Raw genomic sequence first — 14637 nt, 5'->3', positions numbered from 1 at the left:
GGTAGGAAGAAAAGGTAAACACGCTAATGATGCTAGTGATGAATGTGAAATGGAACAAATGCCACCGTACTTATCTAAATGGAAATTTTAAACCAGGGGCAATATATCTATTCTACAATAAGGGTCACTTAGTAACTCTAGAATTTCATTTCCAGGTTGTGTCCGAGCCCACTAGTCCCACCCCCCAGCCCTGTGGGTCCAGCCCTGACCACTCGCTTCTAAGGACTACAACTCCCAGCCTGAGGGAGATCCCTACGCATGCGGCCTGACGACCTACGCCTACATTTCCCAGCAGGCCGAGCGGCTACGCTGACGCACGCGTGCGCTCTTGGTCGCTTTTGCCAACTCGGGTTTGACCTACAGCCACCAGGAGAAGATGGCCGCGCCGGCAGTGTCCCACCTCTCCCTGCAGGTGAGAGAACGGAGGTCCTGAAAGCCAGCGGGAGGAGCCCTCCTGGGGTGACTCGTACCAGACCCCTAAGTTCCACGGTTACAGGCCACAGCTGGGGAGCGTGACCGCCGTTCAAGGTCGCGGGGCCAGGCGAGTGGGGGGCGACGCCAGGCGGCCTGGGCAGCCCCGCTTTCCCCCCGGGATGCGCGCGGGCCGGTGGGCTTGGGGCTGCGCGTGTCCGACCTGGGCGTCCTCTGAGCACAGCCCCGAGAAGCAGCTGGTTTGAAGGGCACAGGTGAAGGGGGATCTCTCTTTGTCGTGGTGGTCACACCTGGCAGGGGTCACCAGTAATGCTAAGGAATATTTGTAAAAGCACATTTCACGTTTTAATAAAAAAGTGAGACCGAAAAGTTAAAATGACTCGTCCTTGGTTGCTCAGCCAATAAGGGGTAGAGCTGAGATTCGAATCCACAGAGTTGGAAAGAAAATTCGTGCTCTTTATATTACATGATGCTTTACATATCATGACAGCGTACAGCTTCCCTAAGTTTTCCATAAGTGTTATAAAGTCTTTTAACCCTCACAACCGGTATGGTACACTTAGAGCTGGAATTATCTGAAGGTGACCTGTGCCTTTGCAGGTGCCTTTTAAACTCTGGATTCCAACTCTTGATAGACAAGAGACCATCTCAACAATATCAAGATAGTATTTTGATAGACAAGGTACTAGGGCCTGTTCTCACATCAGACGGCTGGAGTACCCAAAGAATTCGTCTGTATTTTCAGATAGCATTTGGATCCTAAGAAGGTCCGTCTCTTGCAGATCATGGCTGGAATCCTCCCACTTTTTATTAAAATCATGCTCGAGGGTGGTAATATAAATGTCGAAAATCTTGTTAAATTTTTTTGGAAGACATATTTCACCAAACTTAGTGTCTTCTCTCTCATAGTGGTGTGCTTGCCTCAGCCTATTCCTAGTAAACTAGGAAGTTAGAAGTAGAAAAGCAATTTCCCAAGGAACCTGGAATGAGTCTCAGTGGGGAAATTTACTCCTAGGTAATAGAGAGCGGCTCACGCTCATGTAATCTGTGTGATGATACAAGGAAACATGAGAAGCGAATCACCTAGAAGTCATGTTTACTGTTTATTATTGCAGGTTTAAATGCAGAAATCCTTTAAGTAGTCTCATTTGATCTACTTTCTCTTTTTGTTTTAAAGGCGCGATGCTTCAGTACATCTGTGGTCAGGCCGTTTGCCAAGCTTGTGAGGGTATGTCTTTTGTAATTGTAAAGCAGATGAATGTGTGTGCATCAGACAGCAGTACACTTAGGGCATGGATTTTGTATAGTTACCCCTAAACCTTTCTGCATGAGTTGTGGTTCCCCACATATGATGGGAGTGGAGGGGCTAGGGGACGGAATAATGTTGAATGCCTGCCGTGGGACAGGCCCATGCGTAACCTTTAAGTAGGAGAATTTCTTAAAACCCGATAACAGTGATGGGAGGTAGCTGGTCTTCCCATTTTACAAAAAAAGGAAACAGACTTTGGGAAAACTTATCCAAGGTTATTCAGCTTAGTCTTAAAGCTGGACTGAAACTAAATGTTGCTCATCCAAAGCCTAAGTTTTTCCACTACAATCACACAGTACCACTAAGCATATGTAGTCATACATTGATGGTAGTGTGGTTTTAAAAGCCAGTGGTTCATTGTAAAAAATAATCCAAGCCTCAGGCACTTAGTAAATTGCTAAAGGGCGCCATTAAACTGAACATTTATGGAGCTCTGTAAGGGATATTTGCAGTATTACTCTGAAATGTATAAAAGTATGCTTGTGTGTGTTTCATAAACACCTGTTTTCCTGGTTCTAACATGTTCAAAACTGCCTTCTATCAGTGTTTAAAATCTCCCAAACTTGGAACTAAGTAGTTACTGAATTCAAAGGAATCCTAAGCTCATCTCATAATTAACATTGTTGAATTATAGATAGTTAGAGCGGAAGGGGACTTCAGACACCATGTTTCCTAAACCCCTCGTTTTAAGATGAGAAATTGGAAGCTCACATATAGAGTGACCTGGCCAAGGAAACATCCCTAATTTTGAGAATTGTCATTCAGGGTAGCTCTTTGATGACATATTTAAACTGTTTTGTGCTATAAAAGGTGTATTTTTTTAATTATAAATATTTCTTTCTGCTATGGATACCGTAGTATTGTCTTAACTGATTTTCCTTTTCTCTTTCTCCCCTCCTCCACCCTTTTTTTAAAAGCCACCTGTTCAGGTGTACGGTATCGAAGGTCGCTATGCCACTGCTCTTTATTCTGCTGCATCTAAACAGAATAAACTGGAGCAAGTAGAAAAGGAATTGTTGAGAGTAGCAGTAAGTAGCCTTTCCTGTTCATTACTTATTAAGTTCTCATTGTATATATTTTGCTTAGATATTTGACTGTGCATGCCTAGTGAGGTATATCCTAAGAGAAAGAGTTGCAAGGAAAAGGAAAAACATATTTTCTGTAATGATGTTGATAGTAATAATACTGGGTATTATCATTCTGAACCTGTTGTATAATAGGTACAATCTGACGCAGGTAAGGATATTAATATTAGGAACCAAGATTTGGGGCTCAGAGAAGAAATAGAAAATCTAAATTTAAGATGGTAATTTAAGAAACATTGTCATTTCAAAAGAGAATTAAAAAGTCACCTTGAGAATCTTTGCTTGTGTTTCCAGGTATTCCCAAAACAGTCTTTAGAATATATTATGATTTTGTTTAACTGGAAATTTATTTTCCTTATGAAGCCTTTTGTGAGGAGAAAATGAGCAGAGCATGCTGGGCAGCAAAATTAGTGAAGGTGCAAGAGCTTCATGATGATAATAGAGAACTGACAAAGACCACAAGGCTACAGGGGAAAGTTTATTTTTACGTGTTTTTTAAACATGAAGAGTAAATGAACTGAATTAACAAAAGCCTACAGTGTAACTTAAATAGAAGAATCCTCACTGCAGTTTCCCCTGAGTTTTCTAGTTAACAGGTTACTACACATTTTGTTTCTTCCCCTGCTCCTCTTACAGTAAGTCCCCTACATACGAACGAGTTCCGTTCCAAGAGCGCGTTCGTAGGTCCAACAAAGTTAGCCTAGGTACCCAGCTAACACAATTGGCTGTATAGCACTGTACTGTAATAGGTTTATAATACTTTTCACACAAATACATAAAAACTAACAAACAAAAAATAGAACATTTTTAACCTTACAGTACAGTACCTTGAAAAGTACAGTAGTGCAATACAACAGCTGGCATCCAGGGGCTGGCATCGAGTGAACAGGCAAGAAGAGTTACTGACTGGAGGAGGGAGAGGAGGTGGGAGGTGGTAGAGCTGAAGGGTGGTCACCAATAGGAGACGGAGGGCTGCAATTTCACTCACATCCCGGGCTTGAAATAAAGATACTGTACTACTCTGTACTTTGTACAGTACAGTACTTTCTAGTTCCCACCTCTAGCAGTAAGTTCTGCATTAAAGGAGGGGGATATACAGCTAGTATATAATCTCTCCAGAGAAAGTTGTGCTCTTTTTTTTGATTTTATGTTTTAAGAATCTCTTGTAATTTTTAATCAACTTATTTCTAAAGATTTTTTTTTTTTAATCTTACTGTTTGTTAGAGGGGATAAAACCTTCACAGACTAGTTGTATAGAACAATAAGTCTTGTTCGTTTTTTCATTTTGAGCTTTTGTGGGAACTTTCGTCCTAACAGACAATAATTTTAGCTCTGTTTTCCTCCCTTCGTCCATCTATCTCTGCAGATAACGTTTTTGGTCTCAGTTGGTACCGTCAACTGTTGTGACGCTCACAGAGTCATACTTACTGTTGGAGACACTCGGGGGACGAGTAGCAGGGGCAGACGGGGTCACACGCAGGCTTTCTGGGCGGCGACGATGACTGCCTGCTGCTCGTCCCACACGCCCGCTTTAGACCTGAGCCCCGGTGTTTGCAAAGGGGCCAGTGGCCTGGCTTGTGGACGCCAGAATGGGGTTTGATTAAAACTTGAAGTCGGTTAAGACGTGGAGACATACAGAGGAGGCCATTACCTTAAGACTCGTTATATAACACACTATTGTAAGGCAATTATACTTCAATAAAGATGTTTGAAAAAAAAAAAAAAAGACTCGTTATAAGAGAAAATCAGCCATTTCTTGGCACTGAGAGGAGAATGTGATGCTGCCCAGGTGTCACTAACTGTCCGTGGGTGATGCGGCAAAAACAGATGAGAAACATGAAGAACTGTGTGGGTCCGACTCCGGGATGCTTGTCGTTTGTATGAGCTATAGCAGTTCTTATGGAAAGATACTGTTTCTTTGGGGTCGCTCAAGTTGAAGTTTTAGCATTAGATGGCAGTGTAGGCAGGCAGCTAGGATCAGAGACAGAAATTGTCCAGGAGCCCAGGAGAGGGTGCTGACAGAGGGGTAGAGGGGCTGATGGAGGTGCATAACTGAAAGACGCCCAAGTGGAAGCGGCCGTTGGTTTGCTGGCACTCTGGCCTGATGCTCAGGGCAGCAGAGTGCTGGACGCTGCACGCGATCACCGACCAGACAGTGGTGACAGAACACAGCGGAGACACAGCTGTGTCTCTCATGGCAGTTGCACTCCCGTCTTTTGGCCGTGTTTCCTCCCAGACTGACTGAGGCTGCTCTGGAGGCCCCAGAGCTCCCGCACGGCGCAGGGTTGGTTCTCCTGAGCTCTCTGAGAGGCAGGACAGAATCCGGGTCAGCCTGAGAGGGAGAGGCCCCTCCGAGGGCAAGGCCAGGAGGCCGCCCGCAGTCAGCACCTCTTGTTAGGTCTACACCTGAGTGTGGGCACCACTAGCGTCCTCTTCGCATGGGAAGAACTAGAGTATTACCCGTAGTAGATGCATTAGAATAGGTGGTGAATTGAATCTTTCGGCTGCTTAGTTTTTCTATAATCTCTCTTGAAAGGCAAAAATAAATTGAAGAAACTTCATTAAAGTGGTTTTAAGTATTTTCAAGAAATACTGTATCCTGTGGAAAATCATCTTAAAAGCAAAGAAAATTTTGTGATTGTAAACTTCTCTTCATGTGCTCTGCGAGTGCTAATTTTATTCATGAAATATATGATTCATCAGAACGTATGTGTATGGCAGCTAGGATCATTTATGCTCTAAAAAGTTTAAGAAATTATTTTTTGGTACTTTTAGCAAATCGTGAAGGAACCCAAAATGGCTGCTTCTATTATGAATCCCTATGTGAAGCGTTCCATTAAAATGAAAAGCCTGAATGACGTTACAGCAAAAGAGAAGTTCTCTCCCCTCACGTCCAACCTGATCAGTAAGTATTAGATCTTTTTTATTGAAGTCTCTGAAAATTCTGCTTCTGAAACTGTGATCCATGGGCCAGGAACACCAGCATGACCTGCCTTTCGGCAGTGCAGAATCTTGGTCTCACCCCAACCTGCCAGATCAGAATCTACATCTTAATTGGTTCCCCAAGTGAACTGTTTGGGCAATAAAGTTTGAGGAGCACTGTCTAAAGGATATTAAGATGCAAGAATGTCTGATTGCATAGTTTCAACCCATGGACGAGACCAGTGGGACTCATACCAAGAAAATGGTTTGTAACCAGTGGCTGTGCCCCTGTCCTTGAAGACATCTGCATTCTTTGGTACATTTGAGTTGCTTTTCAAATCCCATGATCACTCAGAATTCAAAGAAAGCATGTAGTGAATATAGACAGTGTGTTAATTTCAGGATTTGTGGCCAACACTGGTATCTGTGGCATAAACCTGAAAATCAGATTGCAGGCTGTATCAAGAAATCTATTGCAAATCCATGTAAGACACACACACCCTTACAAATTTAAATCCTTGTTTGTTCAGTCTTTTTTTTTTTGAACATTGAATATTCTTTTTAAATAACAAGTTGCATCTTCTCCATTCACGTTCTTAAATGACATTGAATTTTAAGGCCACAAATCTAAGTTTGCGTTTGAGGTGAATATAATGCTTCATGAATGACCTGATTTAAGTGAAATACCTTTACTTTCCCAGATTTGCTTGCTGAAAATGGTCGCTTGAACAGTACCGCTGGGGTCATTTCTGCCTTTTCCACCATGATGAGTGCCCACCGGGGAGAAGTGCCTTGCACAGTTGCCACCGCGTCTGTAGGTGACGGGCTGTTGCTGCTGCATTTGCCTTGACGTCCCCTGTGTCACATTTTGCAGAACAAAAAGAAAAAGGCTAAAATCAGGAAATCGGGACAGGCGACTTGGCACTTGGGCGGTTTGCTTCATTTATACCAGCTTCTGTGAACCACTGCTTTGCAAGGGCCAGCGTGTCTTCTTGGTGCTTCCCTAACCAGTGATTCTTCATAAAGAGTGTAGATTGGGTTAAAAATGTGTCGGGAAATACTGGTTTGTGTTCCATTACAGGTTTAAATTATTTTGTAAATATCACACTAAGTAGTTTACTGAAATGAGTGTCTAATCTTTGGTGGTGGTGAGTGGGAAGGGGTAAGGCGGAAGGGCCCTTTGATCTTACTGACTCGCTGTAGTGGACTGCATTTTGAAACCTACACTATTCTGGGCGCTTTATTTTAATATCAAAGGTCTGTGTGAAGCAGAAGTGTTATTATCTTTATTTTACCCATGAGGAAACTGAAGCCCAGGGGAGTAAGTTGCTTGCTCGAGGTCACAGAATGTGGGCTAGGATTTGAACACAGGCCTCTCTCTCAGAAGCCCGTGTTCCTTAACCTGCACCACCTCCCCAGAATTAATTTTGTTATTGTTGTCTTAAGTACATATTCTCTTCCCACTGTAGTTCAGTCAAGGTAGGGAAACAGTCTGTGGGGCTTAATTATCAATAGAGCATGGTAGATTTACTTGGGGTACTCAGCACCTGACCTCACCTAGATTAATATTTCTAGTGTTTAAAAGATATTCCAACTCTCCAAAAGAGCATAATATCAAGGAGACGTTTTAGCACATAGTACCTATTCGTACATTTGTAGTTCAGTAGTTGGTGTCCCCAAAGCACATACCTGGCTGAGAATCAACACAGCTCATGTTCTCCGGAGCCCACTGTGACTGCACTGGTTCTCCTTGACCATAGAGCTCAGAGCAGGGTTCCCTGGCCAGATGGTCACACCATCCCCATGGCCAAGCACTGGTGCAGGTCATTCTTCAGTGATTCTAAGGACATGATTTTTAAGTTTCTTAGAACCAACTGATGCTAATGTTTTTGATGTTGAGTCTCCCGGGTAAATAATTTCCACCCTTAAAAAATATATATATACACCTTGATTAATGACTAGGGGCACAGACTTTAGAAATAGACTGATTTCACATATTGGCACTAGTCCTCACTTGCTGGTGGGACCTTAGGTGAGTTCTTTTTTTTTTTAATTAATTTTTATTGGAGTATAGTTGATTTACAATGTTGTGTTAGTTTCAGGTATACAGCAAAGTGAATCAGTTATACATATATCCACTCTTTTTTAGATTCTATTCCCATATAGGGCATGACAGAGTATTGAGTAGAGTTCCCTGTGCTATACACTAGTTTCTTATTAGTTATCTATTTTTTATACGTATATATATGTGTATATGTTTATCCCAGTCTCCCAATTTATCCCTCCTGCCCAGGTGAGTTCTTCTTAACCACCGTGAGCCTCAGTTCTCCCACACGTAAAATGGGAACAGTAACTCCTGACCTCCCGGAGTCGTCCAGGTTAAAGGAGGTGGTGGTATAAAATGCCTGGCACACACGGGTGCTCAGCACACAGCATGTGTCTGAATGGAAGGCGGGCGTATACTTCTTTCTCTAACCTCAGAGCCTCAGCGAATGATTGATGGAGCACTGATAGACTTCCCCACCACCACCCCCCAAAAGATACTGTTGGATCTTTGCAGAGCTTAAAGGCTTCTTTGCTAGCTTTTGGACTCTTGGGTGTGTGGGTTGGGAGGTAGGATTTGTGACAGGTGAAACGCCACTCCTTCAGCAACATTTGCCGTTCTCGCCCAATCGGGGGTAAAAGTTGGGGCAAAAAGGAGAGAACACAGTGTGGATGGTCAGGGCACTTGCTCTGTAGGAACAAGATGACAGAGCTGTGCTGACTTCAGGAGCCAGCCGCCTGCCTGGGCTCTCTCTGAGCTGCAGAGAGTGGAGTGGCATGCCAGAGCTCCTGGTACCCGCAGATCCCAGGTCAAACTGCAGCTTTTCATCCAAGGGAATAATAGACTCAGGCTGCACCCGGGGGAGCTGCGTGGAGGAGAGGCCTGCATCCTCAGGCATTATAAACTTCAGGTTTTTCCCCTAATCGTTACTTCTGAGTTGTACTGCTAGTACCATGAAGCAGAGATGGGCAGTAAGTGAACCTAACCTCTCAGTGTGAGCTGCCCAGGTGTTCTTGTGAGGCAGGGCCTTTGCACACCCCGACACCAGCATTGATGAGTGACCATTGCGGCACAACTCCAGGATGGGTCCTCAGATATTTAACAGAGGAATTCACAAGGCCTGTCTTGGTGATATGTTGCCAGAGGGATGTTTTTTCTCTCCTTCAACTATAGTAACTTTCTGTTTTGCTTTATCTAAATTTAAAGAATGGTTTTGTCCTTTTTTAGCCTTTAGATGAAGCTACTCTTACCGAATTAAAAACAGTCCTGAAGAGTTTCCTAAGTAAAGGCCAAGTATTGAAATTGGAAGTTAAGGTAGGTTTTTAATTACGGACGGTACGTTTCCTCAGGTTGTTTGACACCTAAAATGGCTATAGAAAGTGGAAAATTAGATTTGATTGTGTAAAAACTTGCCTATAGTGGAACCTTCATATTTATTTTCAATATAAATGATTATTGAGTCCATTCACAATTTGACTTCTGTCATTTTCTAGATACAATTGTTACCGCTTACAGTTATGTAGCGCGTAGACCTTTCAGAGCACTTTTTCATCTTTCTTTTTGATTAATGAAATGTCAATGTGTTTTCACATTTCCAACCTATTTTCTTTCCTAGATTGATCCATCAATCATGGGTGGAATGATTGTCCGTATTGGAGAGAAATATGTTGATATGTCTGCAAAAACCAAGATTCAGAAGCTGAGCAAAGCGATGCGGGCGATTTCCTAAAGGTGTTGATTTCCTAAGAGTGAAAGTTCTTAAACTTGGAGCAACAATAAAATGCTTCCTGAACAGAATATACTATGTTTACTGTCTTTTAAAATGGAAATATAGGGAGCCTTATTTTTATATCTTTCAGGATCCTCTTAGTTTAAAGGTTAAAAGGCCCTTTGGAATTTAGTTTGTGTCGATTATTCTTAGGAATTCATGGAAGCTTGTATCCCTTAGGAAAAAGTTAACCTTTATACCAGGGACTGTTAAGTACTTCATGTATCTTACCTCATGTCCTTTGTCTCCGAGCCCTGAGCCTGCACGTGGAGTTAAGGTAAAGCAAACCGGTTGTCATCTCCAAGTTTCACGTGCTGGGGCCCATCTCTAGCCAGACGCTGAAAGTGGTCCCTGAGCCCACGCTGGCCAGACACCGGCAGCTGCTTCTGCCCCGCTTCTTACAGCTTCTGCAGCACGTGGGCCAGCGCCTGCTGCTGTGCCCCCGGGTCCCGCGTCCGCCGGGCGACCGGGCTGCTCAGAAGTCCTCGGAAGAGGGCCGGGTTGCGCTCACCTGCCTAACTCGAACGAGTACTTCCAGCGTGTGCATTCTGACTTGTCACTTGAGCCCTAAGTGATCTGTCCTACAGTCTCACCCTCCACATTATCCTACTTTTAAAGGCAGTAGTGTTTTCTGTAAAAGCTTTCAGACAGATTCTGGCCAAAAAGATGCCTCTAGTCTAGAATCTAGAAAATCTAAAAGCAGTTACTCTGCTAACAAGCATTCATTCCCTCAGCCCCATGAGCACAGAGGTCCCCATCGGAGCTGGGCACTTAGCAAGAGAAGGCAGCAGAATGGCAGCTTTCTCAGCCAGCTGGCTGTCACAGCTGCCGAGAATGTCCCCTGCACCAAGGAATGGCCAGGAGTGTCTGCACAGAATAGAATCACAGGGGATTTTCTCCCTTCCTGGGAGCAGGTATTCCAGTGGAAGGTACACTGGTTGTTAGAAGTCACTGCTCTTTGGGGCTTCCCTGGTGGCGCAGTAGTTAAGGATCCACCTGCCAGTGCAGGGGACACGGGTTTGATCCCCGGTCCAGGAAGATCCCACATGCTGTGGAGCAACTAAGCCCGTGTGCCACAACTACTGAGCCCGCATGCCATAACTACTGAAGCCCGCACGCCTAGAGCCCCTGCTCTGCAACAAGAGAAGCCACTGCTCACCGCGACTAGAGAAAGCCCGCGTGCAGCAATGAAGACAACGCAGCCAAAAATATAAATAAATACATACATACATACATGCATGCACACAAGTCCCTGCTGTGTGGCAGAACTTCTGCCCATTGGTCCTGCCAATTAAGGCCTTTCCAGCCAGGCTGAGGGAGCCAAACTCGAAATAAATCTTTTCGCTTCTCTGATAATTACAATTACCCTGAAACTGCCGGAAGAGATATCTCAGACAGTTAACCTGGTGTGCATGCAGCCCCCATACTTCAGGTCATAAAATACATCCTGACAGGACTAGAACCTTTGCAGCCACAGTGAATGTGTTACTTCACTGGGATGGTAACCCTTTCCCAGACTGTAGAGTGACCCAGTCGGGAGTAATAACCACTCTACAAAACTCATTCAACAGGAAGTTTCATCAGAGGGGCTAGGACATGCCGTCCGCGGTGAGTCCTGTGATGGTCGCTGCCTTGCTCTCTGCAACAGTAGGCGCGGTGACTCAGAACGCATCTTGGAGCATTTGGGGGGTGTACGTGCAAGCCTCTGCTGTTCCAACCCATGAAGCGTCCCACCTTCGAGGCTCGGTTTCCACCCCTGTAAATGGAAGAAGCAGTAATGCCCACTCCCAGAGTAGCTGCGAGAGTGAAGCAAGATTATGATGAGCTTAGTACCAGGTCTCACAGATGTAAAGGTGTCAGCAAATGGGCCATCTCTGGGCCATCTGACCCCAGGGGTTAAACACTGCACCTGACAGGTAGTAGTCACTCAAGCAAGGTCATCTGGCAAGTCATTCTGCCTACCAGAATCTCCTGTCTTCAAGAGTCATTCAGAACTCCTGGTTCCTACTAGATCATTAGGATGACTCACTCCATCAGTCCTCCAGGGAAGTCTCTCCCCAGTAAAATGCCCTTAATTCTGACATAACACCCCTAATTGAAGGATGCTCTGCAGTTTTCAAGGCCATTTCATGTATATCTTACTTAAGGTTTGTAACAGCCTTGTGGTCCAGGTGGGACAGATATCACCCCACTCTACAAATGAGGAAAGAGATGGAGGGGCCTTAGAGATTTGCTCAGGACCACGGGCTTGGACGGCTAGTGGGACAGGTCCCAGAGCCCAGGTCCTTCACTACTCCTGCCCCCACCCCTGCCCCATTTTGTGCTTGTTCCAGCTTGTCACTGGCTGCACCCTGGCACATGGTCCCTCATCACTGGAGCCAACAAGCCAAGCTAACCTTAGGTGAGTCCCTGTGTCCCTTCCCACTTTGTCCCTAAGATGCTCCCGATTCACCCCTTAACCCAGGTCAGCTCTCCCCTACACTTTCCCTCCTGTGGGCCTTCTTAGAGAAAATAGAGTGGTCCAGACAACAGCCATCTCAGGCGCCCATTCCTTGGTCACCCTCCAAGTGTTTGGACAGCAAACTGATTCCCTTCCCAGAACTACCCCTGGGTTGGCAGGGGCGGGACGATGGCAGCTAGGAAGTCCTGCAGGGCAATGAGGGACCCAGGGCCACATCCTAGGGCTCAGATCAATGTGCCCTCCGTCCGCCATGACATTTCCCTCCTGGCTGTCATGTTGCTGAAAATCTGGCCTCCTCCTGGCAAACCAGCTCCACAATCACCTAACATGTCAACTGACAGAGACACCACTTTGGGTCTCTCGGTTCTTTCCCAGGAGTCGGGAGTGCTCAGACTGGTGTGTGGCCCCAGTATCCAGTCACCTAACTTTCAGCTGGACAGCTGGCCACCCAGCCGGGGACTACATTTACCAGCTCCCTTGAGGTACGTGATCATGGAGCTAAGTTCCAGCAGATGAGAGGAGAGGAAATGATGTGTGTGCCTTCCCGACTGGGCTCATGAGAACCAGGCACACAATTCCCTTTCCCTCTGGCTAGATGTGGACGAGGCAGCGGGAGCTGGGGCAGCTACACTTCAAGGTAAAAGCTAAGTGATTTCAAGGTCCTGCCAGGCCTGACCTTGGACCTCTGGGCTGTTAACATGAGGGAGAATAAACCTGTCATTGAAGCCACAGGATGATGGGCCTCTAAGTCTCAGTAGCTGCGTGTGTAACCCAGCCAACACTCTGGTTCGCCAAGACTCACCTGCCTTCCTCCTGGCTTGCTTCCTGATGGCAGCGGGGCTCACACTGCACCAGACAGGGCATCACACACCGCATACCCCTGTCAAACCACAAGTTTCCAAGATACGTGACGGCTGATAGACCAAATATCTTTGGGGGTAATACTGCCCGGATCCTTCAGAATCAAACTCAACAACCTCCCTGTAAATTAAGCACATAGAAATGGGGGGAAAAGGTGAAATGCTTCAAACACTGCCTTACGTGGTCATCAGAGATTAACCCAGAGATCTGTGGACAATGATATTCTTCACAGCACTTTTTTACCACGGTGAAAATTTTAAAGCAGCCTCAACATGTAACCATTCAGGATTCTTTTAAAAATTAGGGTAAACTGGAATACATTCAGGCAATGGGATACTATGAAGTTCTTAAAAGTCAAGTTGTTGAAGAATGGAGATAGATGATGATAGATAGATAGATAGATAGATAGATGATAGATAGATATAGATAGATAGATAGATATAGATAGATGATAGATGATAGATATAGCTATATAGATATAGATCTGATTGAAAAGAAAGCAATCAAAATATAAGTGAGATGATTTATGTAAATTGTGTAATTGAACAGGGCCTTGCATAAGGGAAGTGTTCAAGTTTATTAGTTATAAATAGTACAAGAGCATCTAAAATGCATATGCAATGCACACACACACACACACACACACACATGCATGGAAAAATAACAGGAATAATGTGCATCAAAATGCTAACATTTACTTTTGTGTGGAAGAATATCCCATTAAGTGATTTTATTTCCTTTGTATTTTTCTGTGTTTGCTGAATTATCTGCATTAACAAATATTACTTCTGGAATTAGAAGGAAAGCAATAGATATTCTAGAACAAAATGTTGCCTTGATTATGCTGGCTGCTAAATGTGGTGAAATAGGCATTATTCAACATGTTTTATACCAGTGATTCCCTCCACCCACCAAGCTGTTCAGGGGGACCTTGTCAATCTCGGAGAAAACTAGATGTCGTTTGGAAAAAGTACTTTATTTTCTTTGTTTTTCAATGACGTTTAATTTATTTTTAGAACTTCAAATAACAACCAAGAAAATGGCCTAAGATTTTTTATGTTTATCAAAAATGGGGCCTACTGGTTTAAAAAAAGGCAAAGATTTGCTGCTTCAGGATCAGTCTTTTTAATGTGCTATAATAATTCAACTAGTGTCCAAGCCAACCAGCGAATTTAAGGGATTTGATCATATTTAGATAAATCAGTGATGAAATAAGGAGGAATTACCTTAAAACCAGAACTGAAGAAAATTCTAGAGCTTTCCCATGGAAACTTAGGTTACAATAAAATTCTGTGTTGGTTTGCTAATTTGACCCAGAGTTAAGTCAAAGTTCTGAACATGTGGAGTTTTTTGTGTTGGAAACTTCTTTGGAGAAAGCCCGAGGAATCCTTCTGAATGTCTCTGTAAGACAATATTCACTTTTGCTTTCCCCTCACCTCCCCTGGCATGTCTCATGATACACAACATAGAACTTCTGAAATTCTCAGAAGTACTTGGTACAGGAAATCCATTTCTACTTTGTGCTAACATTTGTCTGAAGAAGGCGTGGGGGAGGTGAAAGGGTGGTTGGTTTGGTTTGGTTTTTTATGTTTATTTTTGCATAAATTTCCTTCCATAACTAGAGCCTTGTCTGTGGGAAAAGGAAACACACAGGAAGAGATGCCATTTGCACAGCTGTCAGTCTGCTCAGAAAGGAGGTGGGGCAGAAAGAATCCAAAACAATCCACTGTAACAGGGTTGGTTTTTCTCCTTTTA

General features: G+C 44.2%; 1 protein-coding gene across 1 annotated transcript; it reads left to right on the top strand.

Moving 5' to 3' along the window:
- Positions 1-277: 277 nt before the first annotated feature.
- On the top strand, positions 278-9589 carry ATP5PO (ATP synthase peripheral stalk subunit OSCP). Its single transcript, XM_007183720.2, has 7 exons — positions 278-412; positions 1610-1660; positions 2659-2769; positions 5602-5731; positions 6450-6562; positions 9020-9106; positions 9408-9589. The coding sequence occupies exons 1-7, from the start codon at positions 377-379 to the stop codon at positions 9519-9521; spliced, it is 642 nt and encodes a 213-aa protein (XP_007183782.1). The 5' UTR covers positions 278-376; the 3' UTR covers positions 9522-9589.
- The last annotated feature ends 5048 nt before the right edge of the window (positions 9590-14637 follow it).

This window comes from Balaenoptera acutorostrata, chromosome 4 (assembly GCF_949987535.1).
Source record: "Balaenoptera acutorostrata chromosome 4, mBalAcu1.1, whole genome shotgun sequence".
Lineage (NCBI taxonomy): Eukaryota > Metazoa > Chordata > Mammalia > Artiodactyla > Balaenopteridae > Balaenoptera > Balaenoptera acutorostrata.
The sequence above is the reverse complement of the archived record's forward strand: the minus strand, read 5'-3'. Positions and strand labels throughout refer to the sequence as shown.

What these genes read in the sequence shown, in the direction of transcription:
- ATP5PO (XM_007183720.2), top strand. Translation starts at nt 377, where the DNA reads ATGGCCGCGCCGGCAGTGTCCCACCTCTCCCTGCAG. An exon ending in AGGAATTGTTGAGAGTAGCA is followed by an intron (nt 2,770 to 5,601) that starts GTAAGTAGCCTT and finishes TGGTACTTTTAG; the next exon opens with CAAATCGTGAAGGAACCCAA. An exon ending in GCACAGTTGCCACCGCGTCT is followed by an intron (nt 6,563 to 9,019) that starts GTAGGTGACGGG and finishes GTCCTTTTTTAG; the next exon opens with CCTTTAGATGAAGCTACTCT.